The sequence below is a fragment of the Crotalus tigris genome, unplaced genomic scaffold, assembly GCF_016545835.1.
Source record: "Crotalus tigris isolate CLP2741 ecotype Arizona unplaced genomic scaffold, ASM1654583v1 scf7180000018806.1695572, whole genome shotgun sequence".
Taxonomy (NCBI): Eukaryota; Metazoa; Chordata; class Lepidosauria; order Squamata; family Viperidae; genus Crotalus; species Crotalus tigris.
The window spans coordinates 477,071-498,035 of NW_024097205.1; the positions used below are offsets into that span (position 1 = coordinate 477,071).

At 37.5% G+C, this 20,965-nt stretch overlaps 1 protein-coding gene across 5 annotated transcripts in view; it reads right to left on the reverse strand.

Moving 5' to 3' along the window:
- SYNE3 (spectrin repeat containing nuclear envelope family member 3) overlaps positions 1 to 20,965 on the reverse strand; it is a 76,682-nt gene that overhangs the window by 13,817 nt on the left and 41,900 nt on the right. For 3 of the 5 annotated variants that reach the window (XM_039356188.1, XM_039356186.1, XM_039356189.1), the window contains exons 11-17: positions 19,395 to 19,529; positions 16,762 to 16,911; positions 15,573 to 15,736; positions 13,308 to 13,389; positions 9,286 to 9,438; positions 7,455 to 7,604; positions 6,207 to 6,245 (exon numbers count right to left, since the gene is read on the reverse strand). In XM_039356188.1, coding sequence (XP_039212122.1) covers positions 6,207 to 6,245; positions 7,455 to 7,604; positions 9,286 to 9,438; positions 13,308 to 13,389; positions 15,573 to 15,736; positions 16,762 to 16,911; positions 19,395 to 19,529 — 873 coding nt within the window. Of the gene's footprint in view, positions 1 to 1,738; positions 5,814 to 6,206; positions 6,246 to 7,454; positions 7,605 to 9,285; positions 9,439 to 13,307; positions 13,390 to 15,565; positions 15,737 to 16,761; positions 16,912 to 19,394; positions 19,530 to 20,965 lie in introns of those variants that run through there. The other 2 variants (XM_039356190.1, XR_005558262.1) reach the window with 2 other exon arrangements.

The following is a 20,965-nucleotide window of genomic DNA, read 5'->3' on the forward strand; positions in this document are numbered from 1 at the left end:
GTCCCTTCCAACTTTACTACTATTACTATTACTAATGTCCTCGAATACATCAGGAAGGAAGTTATTACCAAAGAGGGTGAGTTATTATTTAAGGTATTTCTGTATTAGTGCTTCCCATTACAAGTTATTCTGAATCTTAGCAAAGAGGCCAGCTCATCTTACTGAAGTTTCAAGGTTAGAGATTGGGACTTTTCACATTGTAGGGAAAGCACTGACTTTGAGCCAGATCAGACATAAATAATGGAAATGCTAATTCAATTTATATCTCTCTCGTTTTTTTCAAATTGGGTGGGGAAAAAATCTACAAAAACAGATTTTCTATACCTACAATCTTTTTTCATGATCAACCTGCATAGAATTAAATGTAATATGAATCTAATCTGTGACTGATTTTTAATAGTTTGTGAGCTCTGATTGATTTTCAGTCTTATTCCAAAACATGCCCATCATGAAATCCATATATCTCCATGCATCTACTGAGTTGCATAGAAAGGTAGGATATAAACATAAATGTTCTTTCTACTTGCATCTTGCCCTCAGGATGTAACTTTCTAACCCATCTCTGCTACCCGGAAGTTAGACCCACAGAAAAAAAAAGTCTTTACAAATTTAGAATTCTTGCAATAGTTGGCCACCCACTCTCTCCCTTGGTTTTTGCCAGATCACCAGCAGAGCCTGTTATCTTGTGTTAATAACTCAGCCAGTTACCATGGAAATCCCAGGCTGACACAACTTCAGCATTGTGATGTCTTTGCAAGATCTAGGAGTAGGAAGCATACATGCTTATTACAAATTGAAACTCTGTCAAAATGCTACTTTCTTAGTTTAGCAATGTGAGCAGGGAACTGCACTATCTGAAGCCAAGGCCTTCTTCTGAATGCCTGTGAAGACAGAAAGTTTAAATGCAAAGGGGGGAATGACCAGAGGAAGGATAGATACAATACAGGTAGTCCTTAACTTATGATTGTTTATTCAGCGACTCTTGAAAATTGCGATGGCACTGAACAAAGAAATTTACAACCCCCGCCCAAAGTTACGGCTGCTGTTGCACCCCTGCAATAATGTGAACAAAATTTGGGTGCTTGGCAATCTGCATGTCCTAATGACCAACCACAGGGATGCTGAAGTGCCCCCCACCTAACATCCTCCCATCCAAATGCATAGGTAAAAACCAAATGCACAAGTACAGTATAGGTGTCACATTGCTCAATAGTAGCAACTGTGAGAGGAATCTCAGAATCCTAGTGGGCAATCCCTTAAATAGGAGCCAGCCGTGTGCTGCAGCTGCCAAAAAAGCCAACACAGTGCTAGGTTGCATTAATAGAGGGATAGAATCAAGATCACATGAAGTGTTAATACCACTTTATAATGCCTTGGTAAGGCACACTTGGAATACTGCATCCAGTTTTGGTCACCATGATGTAAATAAGATGTTGACACTCTAGAAAGAATACAGAGAAGAGCCACAAAGATGATTAGGGTACTGGAGGCTAAAACATATAAAGAACGGTTGCTGGAATTGGGTACAGTATGTCTAGTTTAATGAAGAGAAGGATGAGGGGGGACATGATAGCAGTGTTCCAATATCTCAGAGGTTGCCACAAAGAAGAGGGAGTCAAGCTATTTTCCAAAGCGCCTGAAGGCAGGACAAGAAGCAATGGGTGGAAACTAATAAAATAGAGAAGCAACCTAGAACTAAGGAGAAATTAACTGACAGTTAGAACAATTAATCAGTGGAACAACCTGCCTCCAGAAGCAGTAAATGCTCCAACACTGGAAGTTTTTAAGAAGAGACTGGACACCCATTTGTCCGAAATGATATAGGGTTTCCTGCCTGAGCCACCCTCATTATGGCTCAGTCACTTACCTTTTCCATAGATCTCCTTTGGAAGCAGCCAATTTGGCATGTGGTCTCCCTACATTGAGACTATGTGGCACTGTCCCAGAAGTAGAACCATTTTGGGACTGTCTGCAATGAATTCTGGCTGCTCTGAAATGGCACCTGCTTCTCGAACAGCGCTATGTTGCTTTTGTACTTTATAATCAATCTGGAATTCACAAACTCCCTAGACAAGAACTGGGGTTATTAGGTGAGGCAATCACATCGGTGCCTTGCTTGAATGTCACAATTTGCACGCTCCATTACAGTTGTGAGTTGAGGACTACATGCATAACAAGGACTTTCAAGTTTACAACAAGCTGCTTTATGCCTAGTTATTCCTTTAATTTGCCTACATTAGAGTCGTCTACATCAGCCTCTTCCATCCAGCATTCTTCAGAAGCACTGGGAACACCGACTCTCACAATATTCAGCTACCATCTTCTAGCTATTCCAGCTGTGTATTCTAAAAATCACAGATTCAGTACTTCCAAAGGAAAATGACTGGGGAAGACTGGTTTTCATTAACCTTCCTTAATTCGTGTCTCTATATATATCACAACACAATTCTTGTGGTTAAAGAACATCTTTCAAAACTGGCATGAAGCTCACTGAAATGCCAAGAAAAGGAGCTTCTCAGTTAATTGCTCTCAGAGGGTTACTAAGTATGCAGTGAGATTTAATACAACAAGACATACTGTATAATGAAGTGGTATAATAGCTACATATGCTAACTGATTCCCCTATGAAATTAATACAGTCCCTTAGGTAGCAAAAAAATGCTAATGCTACAGTTGTGGTTCTACAGGTACCCTGTGCTACCTTCTGTTACTTTTGCCAAACTACAATTCCTGCAATCCCAGCCAACATGACCAATGATACAAGGTGCAGAGAATTTTATTCAGACATATTTGAGGGATCACAGATTTCCCATCATTGCTGAATTTCTTATTTTCAAGAAGAGAAAAAAAAAAACAAAACCCTGCAGCTAAGTGACAAAGTCTCTGTTTTGAATGCAGCAGGTTCTAGGAACTTTTCTCAATGTATGACAATGTCTACTATATTTCTTGCCATTCTGCATATAACTTCTGGGTTTTTTAAAATGGACACCTGAACTCAATGCCTGTCGGATAAAAAGGGCTGTGCTAATATTACTCCTGGACAGCTGGACTAATTTCAGTAATAACACAACATCTAAATAAGATTAAATTGCATATCCTTCCTTTCAATTTATGCTGTGAGATGACATCCTGTAGCATCTCAGAGAAAGCCAGTTAGGTAATGTGAATTTAATAGATTTTAATTATTTGTATAGCAAAGAACTTCAGTAAGATTGTGCACTGTACAAAGAAAAGCAAATCAAGTTTTTGAACCCCAATAAATCCCAATCTTTTATTTTTTTTATTGATGCTAAGTACACTTTGGCAATATTTTCCACAACAAGGAAATAAACATTTATCTTCATTATTTTTATATTTGTTTTTACAATGATCTGAAGAATGCAAGGAGCCAATGAACTATTGCTCTTTGTCAAATTAAGGAAAAGCCACAGGATTCAGGATCTTCAATTTATCATTTTAATCTTTTAAACTTTTGTTTATGACAAAATTACATTAGTGTATATTTTTAATCTGAACCATGTATCCTCATTCGGATTGCTGTATTGCCACAACCCAATGATTTACAAACTACCCAACTATATTTTACATGGGTGCATTGTACAAACCTCTCTTAGGATTTCAGTCTATACACACAACTTTGCTCAGTGGAAATTATTTTTAACTAAACATGCACAGGACTGCATTGCATATGGCCATCTCTAATTTTTTTAAAAAAATCTTGGTTATTATAGGCAGATTCAACTATTGCTTCTCAGTCAGAACCACACATCCAAATAAAATGCATATTTCCTACAACCAATAATGAAATATTGCCTTGATGTGTTCCTTGAACCTCTATTTTGGTACATTTTTCATAAAAATATTTCTCTCAATATCTGGCAATATTTCCAATCAGGATAAAATAAAGCAAGCTTTTATCCACCCTAGGAATGTAAGGCCTGACATTACCTATGGCTTGTTTAAAACGTTGAAATAAATAATTCCTTCTTGAGTCCTTGTACCTTGATTAAGAATGAAATCTGATGCCTCTTTACTGAGGAAAAAGCCATGCGGAATTCTAGGACTCACTTCTAAAAATGACCAATAATATATACAAAACTGCAGGTTTTGCAACTCATGTTCTCCATTTTTCAGATTTCATATAACTTTTGGGTCACTTTCAATCTCAGGAAGATCTCTTACCCGCAAACAAATGAACAAGGTAACAGAAATATTAGGATTAGATCATTCATCTTAATATGAGTAAAATTAGACTATATATATTTCCTGGTTCCTTTGTGATACAGTACATAGAGGTTTTGCAGCAGATACTTAATGATTTCTCAGTAGATGGCAAGTCAATTTGTAAAAGGTTATTTGAAGGGCAAAGCATCTAAAACCCCTTGGCTTATATGTATCCGTTTTATGATTCTAAACACAAATGTGAAAGAAATCATCCTTGAATGGGAATGTTGGGAATGTTGCCAGCAATCCTGCAAAAACAATGTATTCTGGGAATGTATACTCTCTAATCCTTTTATGTCTTGCTAGATTTATTGCATTTCTTTCTTGTATTTTTTTCCACAACACTTAAAGATTCATATTCCACATATGGATTTGCTTCCTTGTATTTTCCCTGCATCAAACAACCCTTTGGGTAGTTGGACTCAGAGGGAATCCAAATTCACCTTGTAGATTTCTATGGCTGAATTAGAATCTTGGGCTCTGTAAACCACCCTCATAATTATCTTGCCTTAGTTGCTCCCAGAAATTATCTGAAGCTAAGAAGAACTTTTAAAAAGGCTTTGAAATTTTATCATCTAGAATTATATCAGGAATCCCTTCCCCCCAAATATCTAAATCAAGAAGGGTAATAGAAAAAAACTACCTTGGATTTCAAGGGAGTACTCTATATGAATAGTTGTATAAATTTAAAGGTAAACAAGCAATGTGGTAAAAGGAAGAGGAAAAGTTCCACATGGATATTTTGCAATGCTTAACAATGTAGATTTAGATGACCTGAAGCTACTTGATTTTGCCATATGGAAAATTTGTTATGTAATGCATATAATTGGACACTGTGATATTTGACCAGAGCTTATGACTGGATAATTAAGATCAATGTTGCTGTTCCTATGTGTAAAGTCAAAAGTATGAAAGCATGATACACTATGTGAAAGTAAAGACAGGAACCTCTGTCTGAATCAACACAGATAGGCAGTGTAGTGAAAAAGGGCACCAATGTGCCCTTGGATATCTTACATCAGCATTGTTAGCTATTCACATCCACTTTAGCAATATTTCAGACAACATTTCCCATGTAATAACTAACTTGTAAGAGACCCAGAATATGCTTTCAAATATGAATACCAGACCCAAATTTGACTGCCTCTGGCTTAACTAATCAGAGATTGCAGCAGTCTGAATAATTTTCTCAATGTGATGTCTTCCAGATCTCTTCAATTTTATAACTACAGTACAGTACCATCTTGGGAATGCCTAGTCTGCAAGGTCCCATGGACCGACTATCCCATCAGTCAATTCCCTACTTAACCCGACAGTTTGTAAACTCTTCAAATGATTAGGTACTACTAAATAACATGATTTACCACAAAGCAGGTTACACATGGTCACAAAATTACAGAGGATGAAGCAGGACATAAAGTTATTGAGATAATGAATCCAAGCCAAGATGGAGATTATGAAGGTTAAAGTATTAGAATTACATGGCTGGTCTACTGAGAACTAGTAGTTATTGACTGCTTATCTGGAAATTCTTCAGACAAGCTGCCTGTTGAAGTCTAATTTAGTTCCTCTTCTATCCACAGCATAAACTTTTGGGAACAAAGAGATAAAGGCTTATTGTCTAAGAAAAGCCAAACTTGCACTACAGTTTATATGTACTTAAACACCAAAAAAACAAAAAACAAAAAACAAAAAAAACCCCCAACATCTCCCATAGCTCTTATTATTCTGTCTTTATCAAGAACATCTCTCTTTTTCAACTTTGGAAACATTGATCAAGAAATATTTGTATTACCTGTAATTACCTAAACCAAAAGATAATGGCCATCTAACTGATGGTTTTAAAGAAATAATTCCACAATTATATTCTCCATAACACAATAATTTTACTTCACGAGTCACTAAAGGATATGTATATGTATGTATGTATATACACATACACATCCCTCCTACTTTTTTCTTGTGGACAAAAACAGCCTTACCTTTCTGAATAGGTTTGGTTCTTTGAAATAGCTTGTCATCTGTTTAAAAAGATACAATTTTAAAGCATTAATAAAGAATGTTCCTATTTAAAGTGCAACACAGCGTTGAATACTGTTTGAAAAACTGTCTTCATTCGGACAACTTAGAAGAGCAGGCAATTTTTATCTAATGAGTTTTATAGTACATACCATTTAAATTCTAAATCGTTTAGTTTCTTAACAATTTAAATCAGATATCAGCTTAAGGCAGAAAAAACTTAGCTATTACTGACCCCTACTGATATGATCTTACTTTGCAGGAGGATAGATGGATAAAAAAATATACACCCATAAAACATTAAACACATTAACTTTTCTTGGTATTATCTTATTAGGCACATTTTTTCCATTTTTAAAATACGTTTAATTCAAACATGTGGGTATTGAGAAGAACAAAATACTCTGCATCTAATAAAATAAGTTCTACTTTCTAAATATCAGAAAGCAAAGATTAGAACCAGACTAGCCAAAGGCAAAACTGGCTGAGAAATCCAAGTTTAGAATTCCGAAAAGCTGAATGGTGCTGAGTCTGAGAACACTAAATAAAAGTCCCATAGAATATATACTCGGCATCTCTTTTTCCTCTCTTTCCAAATGACATGTATAAAATAACAAGACATAGTAACATGCCAGAATTTCTCTAGTTTTACAAGGAAAAGCCAATGAAATAAATTTAGTATACTAACGTAGAAATGTTACACAAATCATATTCAATCATGTGTCCCTCCAGGTGTTGCAAATTAATATTTTTCACAACTGCCCATGCCGGCTGGAACCACTGAGTGCTACAGTATTAACAACTATTGGAGGGACATGAATTTTCCACCCTTCCACTGGAAAGTATAGATACTACTGTCTTTAATGGCAGCTATCTAATGTGTATTCATAACATTAAACAATCAAAATAAGAGTAAATTTTTGGGGGGAAGAAACATGGTAGATTTTTTTCATAAAAAAGCTATTTGCTGTTTCGCTATTTTAAAGCTGCTAAGGATTTTCCATAATCACTATGAGATGAACTGTTTTGTATTTTCTGTAATATTTGATCCTAGACAATTTTTGGCTGGACTGACCAGATTTATATTAAACATAGTTGGGCAGGAGGCAGGGTATAGAATAATTTTAAAATAAAATTTAAGAATGTACAGAATAATCTGAAGAAATTCATAATCACACTGCTTCTAACTGCCCCCAGATGTTAAGACTTACCAATGTGTTATTGGAGTCCTTCAGTTTGGACTTGTAGAGCATCCATTGGTAACGCAACTCCTCTAGTTCATCCCAGTTCTGGCCAGCTGGTTGAAGATGAAGAAGTTCTTCAAAATGATATTGACCTTCAGGGACTCTAAGCTGAAGCTCCTAGAGGGAAAAGAGGTATCAACTTGAAAAGCTTGATAGAGGGAATGAATAGAGCTCTGCCAACTTTAAAAATGATATACGTACTTATGGATAGTGTCAGATGTGCCACAAACTTAAACTTCTAATTAGAAAATAATTCTTGGCTCTATTTGCTGAGAAAGGTATATTTTTATTAGAGATCAAGCATATTGCAGTAACACATAGCCAGAACTGAGATTTGTGTGCCAAAATAGCTGTGTTATACTTTCCCCTCCTTAACTTTCATTTCCTACATCAAGGGTACCAATTAAATTCTTGCAAGCTGTTTTCTTAATAGTTCAGTTGTGCTCTGGTATGCCACTCCCTCCTTCTTCCATCTGGGTGACCTTGAAGCAGCTTCTCCATGGTATAGCATCTACTTTCAATTTCCCAAGCATGCCCCCCCTTTGTCCGCCTTCTCCATAGTTCATGGCAGACCCTCACTGCATATCAGTGAAGTGTAAGCAAACATAAAGTGGCAGCTGACAGATAGCTTCCAGTAGCAGCACATATTGGAGGAATTTCCGAAGTATTTTCAAACAGAAAAATTTGTAACAGGATTATCAATTTCACAAATATGTTAAAGCATAAACATATAATACAATGTCATTCCCTGGCTTGGTACTTCATGTTTAGTATTTATCAGACTTTCAATTACTTTAAAATATAGACTTTGAGGTACTCTTGGATCTGTGTTGATCAGGGGATGAGATCTATGAATGAGTCATGTCCGCTTTATGTTGTTCACAAGTTATGCCATTTTGACAAAGGAAAATTCGGATCACAGATTCATTGGTCTATTTGGATTATAATTATGTGCTTGCCTATAGCCACAATTTGTTTTTCTCCCCAACAATGCATTTTATTGCCATCAATTCACCCATCAATAGATACATATAAACAAAATTTACAACTATTCAAAGGATCCAATAAAAATCTAAGAATGAAAAAAAAGACCAGAACACATCATCATTAGCAGCCAACACCCAGATAAACAAGGATTAATCCCAGACAAACAATGAAGCAGAAAATAATTCTAATCAAGCAACAACCAAGGAGAAAATCACACTCCCACCAACGCAAGCAGAACAAGGCGATATAAACAGAGAGCAAACCCAACACTCACTCACACTGATGATGATAACCAGTTGATAATGAAACATCTGCAAGCAAACAGCCGAGCTCAGACAGCAACAAAAAACTCCAACAAATAGACCATTTCACACAATTCTTGGAATTACCTTATTGTCTCCAATTGTTTCTAGGAAATTTGAAAATATTGTTTTGATCTTTAAAGTCTTAAATCAGAGATGGGGAACTTGTTTTTCTGATTGTCACTAAACTATACTTTAGCAACTCTACTTATATGACTGGAAGTTAAAGCTCAGGAGCAATTGGCTTCAAGATCTCCTCCCCACCCCCAACCTACACTGAGGTTTGGAAGTTTCACTAATCAGAGTTTCTAAGGAGGCTACTGAAATTTGCTTGCAGAAGAGCCTAAGTTCAGTTTTGGCATCTTTAAGAAGAAATAGAAAAAACTCCTGTACAGAACTGTGAAAATATACTTCTAACTAGTCCAATAGTCAAAACTGAATTCATAAACATATTTAACAACATGGTACCAAAATGCAAGGTTAATCTGGAATGCTAGAGTTGAACAAACCTTTAGCTTGCTATATCTTGCCTTGACCTCTTCACTGTTTGATGGATTCAAGGCAAGAATTTTGGATAGTTTGTTGTTTTCTCTTTGCAACCATTGTTCAAAGTTCTTAATAAGTTGGAGTTCATTGGTATCTTCCCCCTTAGCCATTTTCCTCTGAATTGTAGAAAACAAAGAAAAAGACATAATGTCAGTGCAAACAAGAAAATAAAACATCTCTTTCATATATACATAAAGTTTCTGAAAGTAAATGGTTTTGTTAGAGTGCACAAGAGACAGGAATTATTTCACACTGATTGTTAGATTGAATTAGGGGAAGGAGAAATGACAGATTTTTCTGAAAGATTTAAAGTACCATCCTAGGATATATACAAACTTGCATTGCTAAATAACTCTTATTAAATAATTTGCTATAGTTACATTTGAGACTGCAAAACGTAAACCAGGGGTAAGGACCCGGTGGCATGCAAGATGTAATAATAATAGTTAGGCACTACTGTGAAGAGGTTGTGGGGCTACTTTGATTTGGTTGTGGGACTTTTGTGCTCTGAGGAAGATGAAAGTTATGTCAGAGATTCAACTTATATTGGACAGGTCTCATCACATGAGCTGGATAAAGACTGTTTCTCCCATAAACAATCTGCTGAGATGTAATTTACAGAAGCCCATACTGGATAGCTTGTCACCTGGGTCAACAAGGACTATTAGAGTTCCTGCATGTCTGATGACAAATGGGTTATAGTACTCAGGATTGCTGACTGAGCAATCAGGACCAGCAGCTGCAGAACTACTGGAAGAAAAGCTGTTTATCCATTGCAAATATGCAAAGACTGAAAACAAAGAACTAACAATGTGTTATTACAAATCAAGTCCAATGAGAAGAGGCTATCTGAAAAAAAAACCCTACCAGTTTTGTAATGATAAGACAGATTATACTTTGATAATACTTTGATAAATAAATCTCAAAGTACCGCCTTCTCAGGATATTTTGACAAAGAACTCATCCACTCCTGTTACTATTCAGGAAATTGGCAAAATGTATTTCATATGACCTTTGGAAATACTACCAATCAGTGGTGGGATTCATCCGGTTTGCACCACTTCGCCAGAACCGGTAGCTAATTTTTTGTTGCCCAGGCCCAGAATGGACTTCCAGAAGCAGCATCCACACAGAGAACAGGTTGTTCACAAATTTGAATCCCACCACTGCTACCAATTAAAAAAACTGCTGCAGTTTTGTAGTTTTTCTGTGATGGTTAGAAATAATTATATTAGTAGTACAAAATATTTATTTTTTAGGCCATGTGCTTTTATTACTGAATGTGTGGTAGATATGTGGATAAAGGAAAGAAATTGTTCTATTCAAACAAGGCATTAACCAGTTCAACTAGGATACACTAACACCTTAAATAGCTCTCATTACCAATATGAGAAGGTCATTCCAATTAAAACTTTATATAATAAAGATGCAGGTAGTCCTCCACTTACGACCACAATTGAGCCCAAAATTTCTGTTGCTAAGCAAGACATTTGTCAAGTGAATTTTGCCCCATTTTAAGACCTTTCTTGCTGCAGTTGTTAAATGAATCACTGCAGTTGTTAAATTAGTAAAATGGTTGTTAAGTGAATCTGGTTTCCCCATTGACTTTGCTTGTCAAAAGGTCGCAATAGGCGATCACATGACCCCGGGACATTGCAACCGTTATAAATATGAATCAGTTGCCAGGCATCCGCCAGGTAATAGTAATAGTAGTAAAGTTGGAAGGGACCTTGGAGGTCATCTAGTCCAACCCCCTGCTCAGGCAGGAAACCCTACACCATTTCGGACAAATGGCTGTCCAGTCTCTTCTTAAAAACTTCCAGTGTTGGAGCATTTACTGCTTCTGGAGGCAGGCTGTTCCACTGATTAATTGTTCTCACTGTCAGGAAGTTTCTCCTTAGTTCTAGGTTGCTTCTCTCCTTGATTAGTTTCCACCCGTTGCTTCTTGTCCTGCCTTCAGGTGCTTTGGAAAATAGCTTGATTCCCTCTTCTTTATGGCAGCCCCTGAGATATTGGAACACTGCTATCATGTCCCCCCTTGTCCTTCTCTTCGTTAAACTAGACATACCCAATTCCAGCAATCGTTCCTTATATGTTTTAGTCTCCAGTCCCCTAATCATCTTTGTTGCTCTTCTCTGTACTCTTTCTAGAGTCTCAATATCTTTTTTACAAAACTGGATGCAGTATTCCAAGTGTGGCCTTACCAAGGCATCGAAGAGTGGTATTAATACTTCACATGATCTTGATTCTATCCCTCTGTTAATGCAGCCTAGCATTGTGTTGGCCTTTTTGGCTGCTGCAGCACACTGCTGGCTCATATTTAGGTGATTGTCTACTAGGACTCCGAGGTCCCTCTCACAGTTACTACTATTGAGCATGGTGCCACCTATGCTGTACTTGTGCATTTGGTTTTTCTTGCCTAAATGTAGAACCTTGCTTTTTTCACCATTGAATTTCATTTTGTTAGTTAGTGCCCAGTGCTCAAGTCTGTCCAGATCCTTCTGTATCTTAAGCCTGTCTTCTGGAGTGTTGGCTATTCCTGCCAGCTTGGTGTCATCTGCAAATTTGATGAGTTCCCCATATATCCCTTCATCCAAATTGTTGATGAAGATGTTGAAGAGTACTGGGCCCAGAACAGAGCCCTGGGGCACCCCACTACACACTTCCCTCCATATAGATGCAGTTTCATTGAGGACCACTCGCTGAGTACTGCCGGTCAGCCAGCTACGGATCCATCTGGTGGTGATTCTGTCTACCCCACATTTTTCTATCTTATCAAGTAGTAGGTTGTGATCTACTTTATCAAATGCCTTACTGAAGTCCAAGTAAATTATGTCCACAGCATTCCTCTGATCCACTAATTTTGTCACTTGGTCAAAGAATGCAATAAGATTTGTCTGGCATGATCTATTTTTGACAAACCCATGTTGGCTTTTAGTAATGACTTTGTTTGCCTCTAGGTGTTCGTTGATTCGTTGTTTGATTATCTTTTCCAGGATCTTCCCAGGTATTGAGGTCAGGCTGATAGGTCTGTAATTTCCTGGATCCATTTTTTTTCCTTTTTTGAGGATGGGAACTACATCAGCTCTTTTCCAGTCCTCTGGTAGTTCCCCTGTGTTCCAGGATCTTTGAAAAATATAGTTCAGTGGCTCCGATATCACATCTGCCAGTTCCTTGAGAACTCTGGGATGTAATCCATCTGGTCCTGGCGATTTGAACTCATCTAGGCTGGACAGGTGCTCACTTACCATTTTCTTGCCTATCTTAACTTGTATTTCTATTTTGTTTTTTATGGCACTATTTTTGATAGGTTGGTCTGTTTTTTCCCTTTGTGTAAAGACAGATGCAAAAAACAAGTTAAATAGTTCTGCTTTCTCCCTGTTGCTTGTCACCTTCTTGCCACTTCCACCCACTAATGGACCAATCATTTCCTTCACTTTTTTCTTGTTTTTTACATGTTGAAAGAAGCTTTTTTTGTTATTTTTGACTTTGGTCGCAAGCCTTAGTTCATTTTGAGCCTTGGCTTTCTTCACTTCATCTTTGCAGGCTCGGGCTATTTGCTAATATTCTGACTTAGATATGTTCCCCTCTTTCCACTTTCTATACTTGTCCTTTTTCAATTTGTCAGAGAGTTCTTTATGCAGCCATGCTGGTTTCTTTTGAGAGCTGTTGTTTTTCCTCTTTGTTGGTATTGTGCTAGACTGTGCTTTTATTATCTCATTTTTTAAAGTTTCCCAAGCTTCTTGAGTTGTTTTCCCCTTGAGGATTCTCATCCATGGAATCCTTCCCAAGCTCCCTCTAAGTTTATTGAAATTAGCTCTCTTGAAGTCCAAGACTCTGTGACCATGGCGATGCTGCAATGGTGTGAAAAACAGTCATAAATCACTTTTTCCAGTGCCATTGTAACTTTGAACGGTCATTAAATGAACTGCTGTAAGTTAAGGACTACCTGTATTTCATTAATTAGCCTATCTGGTTTTCTCACCCGTAAGTGCTCAGAAACAGCCACCTTTTCCATTCGCCTGCTGTCTATACAAGCTATCTTCTTACTCACATCAACTGCTGTCCTATTTGGAATGAAAGAGACTAAAATTAGCAACAGAGCAACCAAAGAGGGGAGGATTCCTAATGTAGTACGGACAACATTTGTAAATATACTGACTCTGTGCTTTGCTTCACGTATATCACTAAGCCAGGGTTTTTAACTATAGTTTACTGAACAATTCAGAGTGGTCTCACAAAACAGTAAGCTATAAAGGGAGGGATCATTTAAGACATGGCTATCCAACCTTTTGACTTGCCTGGGCCACAATGAATGAAGAGGAATGAAGAGGAATTGTCTTGTGCCACATATAAAATATATAATTTAGTTCATGGATTTAAAATAACAAACTTCCTTTATTTTTAATATTTTTTATTATAACTTATAGGGCCGCATTACAAGCTGTCTAGGAACACATGTGGCCCATGTGGGCTGCGGGTTGGACACATCTGATTTAGGCTAAGCCAAAAAAGAAACAAACCATTAACAAAAAATTATGATCAGATTGTATTTCAACAACATGAGAACACAAATCAAAAGATTTCACAACTTAAGTGTATAGCATAATATGCTTATATGTATCTGCCTTTCAGATAAGTCACTCATGCCCTGATCAGCTCATGGTCTGATTACTACAATACATTCCACACAGGACTGCCCTCAAAGATCATCTGAAGTTTCAGCTGATCCAGAAAGCAGAAGCATAGGCAATGATGGACATGCTTTGGTAGGTTTATGTAACACTGTGCTCTGTGAGTTGCATTGTTTCTGGCTTACTTGAAGATATTGGTTATTACTTAAGCCAAGGCACGGTAAGAGATGAGCCCTACTGGGATCTGAATAGGGTTAATGCATGTGCTTTGAGCCTATCAAATATTTCTGCAGCTTTCAGTACCATCAATTGTGGTATCTTTCTGGAGCATCTTCAAGGGTTGGGGACTGGGGACACTTTTTTACAGTGATTCTGGGTGGCTGTTCCCTTGTGGGGAGCCACTGAGATCGGTCGTCTCCACACTATTGTTCAGTATCTCCAAGAAATCACTGGGTGAGGTTATCTATCCATTCAAGTGATGATATTCATCTCTAGTCTGTACTGTCCTGTGGTCTGGAGATTCTGAAGTTCTGGATGGGACAGAACAACCTTAAACTGAATCCTAGCAAGACAGAGTTTGTTCATCAGGATGCTCAGATGGTTCCAGTGGTGACTCTTGATGGAAAAGTACTAATTCTGAAGGAACAGACCCATGACTTGGGCAACCTTCTTAGTAACATTAGATCAGAAGTGGGTGCTTTCTTTAGCTTCATCTGGTATGCTGGTTGTGACCATACCAAGTATGAGAAAATCTGGCTAGTAGTGACTCCTGTCCTCGTCCCCAGTTAAGACTATTGCAGTAACTCTAAATACCATTATTTAGTCACCATCTGGAAGTTTCAGTTAATCACAGTTGCAATGGCCTGTGCATTATCTGATATTCATCGGGCAAAGCATATTATACCCATTGTATGGGCCTGCACTGACTCTCTGTAGATGTCCAGGTGCAATTTAATATACTGGTGTTCTAATTTATAAAGTTGTTTATGGCTTGGAACCAAGTTATTTTCAGGATGGTATTACCCACTAAAACTGGTCTAATGTATTGGTTCTTACTGGGAAAAGCAACTGATGATACCCCATGTTGGGAGGTGTGGGGGAATGAGCCACAAAGGAGCTCCTTTTTGGTAGCAATGCCAGTCCTCTGGAATGGGCTCCCTCGGCATATTAGATTAGCCCTGCCTTCCCTAAGCAGTTGAAAACAAAGTTCTTTGGAGAATACGGTATTTGGAGCTTGATCCTCTTCATTTCTACTGGTTTGGAGGTTTTGAACTTTTTGATTTTTGTTTGATGTGTTTTCTGTTCATGGATTTTAGTAATTCTGATATTTTAATGTTTGTACTCTTAACACTGCTCAAGAGTCTAGTGGGAGTGCAGCAGGATAGAAATGTAATAAATAAATAATAAACAACCTTCTAAATTGTAGACTGTATTTAGTACAGCCACAATCTGGAAAACAATTGCACGTACCTTTTAAATATTAAACAAGAAGAAAATGACATTATAGTCATTGCTATTCTTGATGGAAATCCCCCATCCCCCTACTTTTTCTTTTCACCAGCCAGCTATCTTTCAGCACAAAAAAACCCTGAAAGAAAAGTGCAAAAACCTCTTACTGTGACATCAGGTTTTCAAGAAACTTGAATGAGTCCTTCAACTTCTTTACTTCAGCCTGGATAGTCACAGCTCCCTCTGCAGAAGTGTCTTTTATAACCAAATGCCCATGGGCTTCAATGAGATGTAACTGGATCTCTCTACCTGGAAACTCAGTTTGCAATCTCTAAAAGGCACAAGATACAAACACATCAATGTACCAATGGAAGAGAATATTTGCAGTTCACAATTGAACTGAGCTTGGTGGCTTTCAAACGCAGGTGTTTCTTTACCAAACTAGGTAATGATTAGCTTGGTAATGATACATCTGCAAGAAAACCACCAAGCTCAGAGAGCACCATGAAATTCACATCAATGTACATGATACATGAGAATGAATGCTTAAGATCATCGTTATATTTGCATATTTAGCTCTGAGTCAATTTAAATTTTGTTAACATTTATAATGTTTGTTTCATTAATATAAATGAAAGACAAAGTACATATCCAGAGTAGGATCTTTGTCATTTACTATGAAAAGCTGTCAAATATTATTAATGGAATCTTATGTATCGACATTATTATAAATGAATATCTAAAATATCTAAGAATAGCAGAAGTACTCTTCTTAATCAGACCAATATCTCCTTTAAACTAGCAATGGGGAATGACCAACTTTAAGTCATTGCCTAAGTTCCAAAAAATCTTGGAAGTATCACTTCATGCTTCTAATAAGAGTAATTTGTTTGTATCTTGGCAGCCTGCTAGAATATACAATATACAGATCATCATATCCTTCATAGATAAACAATTTAACATTTTGTTTCCTTTGGTGATATCGGATGTGCTGTCAAGAATCAACCAGCAAGAAATCAAAGGTAATGTACTTCAAACAATATGGCTTCTTAGCAATGATATTCAGGAGCATATTGTCTCTAAATCTGGAGATTCCATTTTTATACTGTTGTGTGAACTACATATTCAAGTTCCATAATACAGACACATATCAATTTCTCTTGTTTTTAGTGTTCATATGGCCTTTAAAAACAGTGTAGTTCAAAACAGTACTTTCTAAAAATAATACATGGCACCTTGCAAATATTTTGCTGATTCCTAAATCGTAGGTGAAATGTAAACCTCAGTTGAATCCTCATATTTCTACCCATTGGAAAGTTAGTCTAATAACCTCACAAGAGAAGAAAGGTTCTTTACCTCCAAGTCCAAAATTGCATTGTGAGTTGTAGCATCACAGTAATATTCCAGTTTCTGTTTGGTCATGGTAAGCCACTGTTGGAGATCTGATAATTTGTCATTAAAAGCCCAGTGTTTCTGAATATGTTGCTTATTTTGTGCAATCATGATCTGCAAAGAACCACAGGAAGACCCATCATCATTTATAAGGGAACTCATTGGATTTCTTTCTTTGAATCAAAAAATTATGTAGAACCTTTTCTTGCAGTTTCCAAAATACACCTTATGTGTCCCTAAAATGAACATAGCAATATGAAGACAGGATCTTACCAGTCTTACAGCATCTTCCACAATCATTCAGCCAGAGTTGTGTTGATATTAATGAGGACTTTTTGTTTTATCATCACAACAACTCTAGAGGATGCTATAAGTCAGGGGTGTCAAAATCGCAACATCACGACGTATCACAACTTTTTTTCCATTGCTGGTAATGGAATGGGCACGATTTTGGCATGACGCATCTGGCCCATGAGGCAGTTTGACACCCCTGTTATAAGTTATCAAAAGCAAAATACAGGTAGTCCTTGTTTACTCATCACTTATTCAGCGATCATTCAAAATTGTGATGGCACTGAAGAAAAAGACTTGTGGTATGTTTGGTGGCTGAAACTGTGGCCATTGCAGCATCACTGTCATGTGATTATTATTTTGGGCACTTGGCAATCAGGGTGAATTTACAATGGTTACAGGGCCCAGGGTCGTATGGTTGTTATTTATTACCATCGCAGCTAGTTTCTAATCAGCAGTGTTAATGAAGCCAGCTGGAAGGTGCAAGTTGTGGTCATGTGACATCACATTTAACAACTGTGGGTGATTTGCTAATGATCACAGCTGGAACTACTGTCATAAGTCAAGCACTGATATGTAATTTTTCACTTTACCAACCATATCACTTAGCAAGAGTGCTAGTTCCATTTGAGGGCAGTAAGTGAGGGCAATCTCTAATTGAAGGCTGCAGTGTTTCCTTAGAAGCAAATTCTATTGAACTTAATACAACTTCCACCAAAGCAGGCATGCATGAAAGCATACTGCACATTTTATGACTTCTAGATTCATACTCTATCTTCATTTTATTAATTGTTTTCTTATCAAGAAAAATAATTTCTCAAAAATAAAAAAACCCTGAAGTAAAGTGAATGACTATTTAACATAATTTTACCTTCACTAGCAAAAACATCTAGAGTTGCAGATCTGAATATGGCCACATAGTGGTGCTTGCTCCACAAGTAAAAATGCCTTAGGCATCCCTTTCTAATGTATTAGGCAGCCAAGGAAATACTGTACTTCTAATAATATTATTATTTAATTTTTATTGTGTTTCTACATTCATTGTTTTAATTACTCAGAACCAAATAACTCTAGTTGTCATTCTTTGCTTTACACTTTTATCAAAAGGCAACTTGCCTTGGTAAAAGCAGCTTGATTTACTCATCATTTGAAACTCTTAGATCACATAGCATCAGCTTCTATCACTAAACTTCCATCACTTAATAACTTTCTGGAAATGGACTGATATTGATAAAATTACATACTGCAAGCATTGCTCTATCATTCAAAAGAGCAATCACTTCACATAGCAAATATTACATAACATGTAATAAACATAAATGTACAAAATAGGCTCCTATTTCTTCCCAACATTGCATTGTTCCCTTCTGCATTATAATGGAAAAACGCCAATACAAGATGCATCATTAGTATTATTAAACCAGCTGCCCAGATTCACTATATTGTGTCATGGGTGGCATACAATTTAATACATTAAATCAATCAATCAAATCAATATTATTTCCCCCATTATTTACACCAACAATCTGATCTCTTGGATAATGGGGTCCTGGACTAGGCCCCATGATTCATCTCTATTTGGAACATGTCTGAAAAATCACTAAAAGAAGACCTAGAGGCAACATCTCCATAAAGGTGACATCTCCATGATGATTGGTGGAAAGGCAAGGGCCTGTAGAGATGGACCATTTTACTTACTTGTGTTTACCAAAGAACAGAACTGTTATTATTATCATGAATTTTGGGATGTTACCCCACATTTTCTTCTGCTTGTTTGGAATCCCAAGAGGAGTAGAAACCCTGTCATAAGGGTCCATTATCAGCCATAAGAAAAGATGCAGGTTGTATGGGCTGATGAACATGTTTTTCTGCTTGGCTCTCATCTAAGAAGCATGAGAAGTACTTGCTGCACCAGTGCAACAACTGCTGCATTGGATGGAAAGCGAAACATCTTCAAGGAAAAACAAAGAAAGTCCAGTTGCTTTTTGAAAAAGCACCTTTGAGACAACCATGACCTGGATGTCTGAGAATGAGACATGCACCAGGGCAAAATCATGCAGTTTAAGAAAAAAATAGGAAAAAACTCCTCCAAGTTAAATTCAGTTCCTGGTGGCTTCTTGGACCCATTTATGTAGTCATCTTAGCAACAGTAAGTGATTTCTCACTGTCTTCCTTGGTATCTCTGGGGCTCCCTTAATGTCTCCCTTTTGAGTACTAACAAGGCCTGACTCTGCTTAGCTTCTGAGCCCAGAAAAGATTAGCTGAGTGCTGCCATCTTTTGAGACTCCTTCGCCAAAATGAGTTACCTCCAATGATCTCTTAAGTATGTGATAGTCAGAAAAACACTGTTTTATTTTATGCATCTGTGCTGGGTCTGACTGAACAAGTTTCTCTATTTCTTCCATTTGGACTGCACATTCATCCAGGTGTCCTTGGACGCTCTGTAGAAGAAAATTACATTTTGAATAAGTTGCCATGCAGAATGCTGTTCAAGGAACCATTGCATACTTGAAAACATCTTAAAAGAATACAAGAACCTGCTTGAAAATGCACATTGTTGTATCTCAAAGGGATAGGGTCAGCAGGATAATCTACAAGAAACAGTTAGTTCTAATCCTGATAATCTATATTCTTAACTGGAGCTGCAGAAAAATGAATCATCTACCACCTACACTCAAAGCATATACTCTGCAACATAAACCACTGGAATAATAATAATAATAGTAATAGTAGTAGTAGTAGTAGTAGTAGTAGTAGTAGTAGTAGTAGTAAAGTTGGAAGGGACCTTGGAGGTCATCAAGTCCAACCCCCTGCTCAGGCAGGTAACCCTATACCATTTCAGACAAATGGCTGTCCAGTTTCTCCTTAAAAACTTCCAGTGTTGGAGCATTCACCACTTCTGGAGGCAGGTTGTTCCACTGGTTAATTGTTCTAACTGTTAGGAAGTTTCTCCTTAGTTCTAGGTTGCTGCTCTCTTTGGTTAGTTTCCATCCGTTGCTTCTTGTCCTACCCTCAGCCGCCTTGGAGAATACCGTACTTTCCGGCATATAAGATGACTTTCGCAAGTGGTAAAATCGGCGCCGAAGTTGGGGGTCGTCTTATACGTCAAATTGTCTTATATGCCAAAAATTACGGTAGTTTCCAGCATATAAGACGACTTTCTAGGCATGCGACTCGGCGCCGAAGACGGGGGTCGTCTTATACGCCGGGTCGCCTTATACTGTACGCCGGAATATACGGTAGCTTGATTCTCTCTTCTTTGTAGCAGTCCCTGAGATATTGGAACACGGCTATCATGTCCCCCCTCGTCCTTCTGTTCATTAAACCAGACATACCCAATTCCAGCAACCATTCCTTATATGTTTTAGCCTCCAGTCCCCTAATCATCTTTGTTGCTCTTCTCTGTACTCTTTCTAGAGTCTCAACATCTTTTTTACATCGTGGTGACCAAAACTGGATGCAGTATTCCAAGTGAGGCCTTACCAAGCATTGTAAAGTGGTATTAACACTTCATGTGATTTTGATTCTATCCCTCTGTTAATGCAGCCTAGCACTGTGTTGGCTTTTTTGGTAGCTGCAGCACACTGCTGGCTCATATTTAAATGATTGTCCACTAGGACTCCGAGATTCCTCTCACAGTTGCTACTATACATTTGGTTTTTCTTGCCTAATGTAGAACCTTGCAATGGGGGGGGGGAGATTATATCTTAATTATGTCATGCTCTTCCTATATTGGTTTGGGTATTTTATGCTTGTTTGGTTTGGTTTAACACACTTATTTTAAGATACCACATTTTATAGGGTCTTGGTTCTTCCCTTGTCAAGATAGGATCAGAAACATGAACTGTAATGTCCAGACAGGTGGCAACACAAGTGA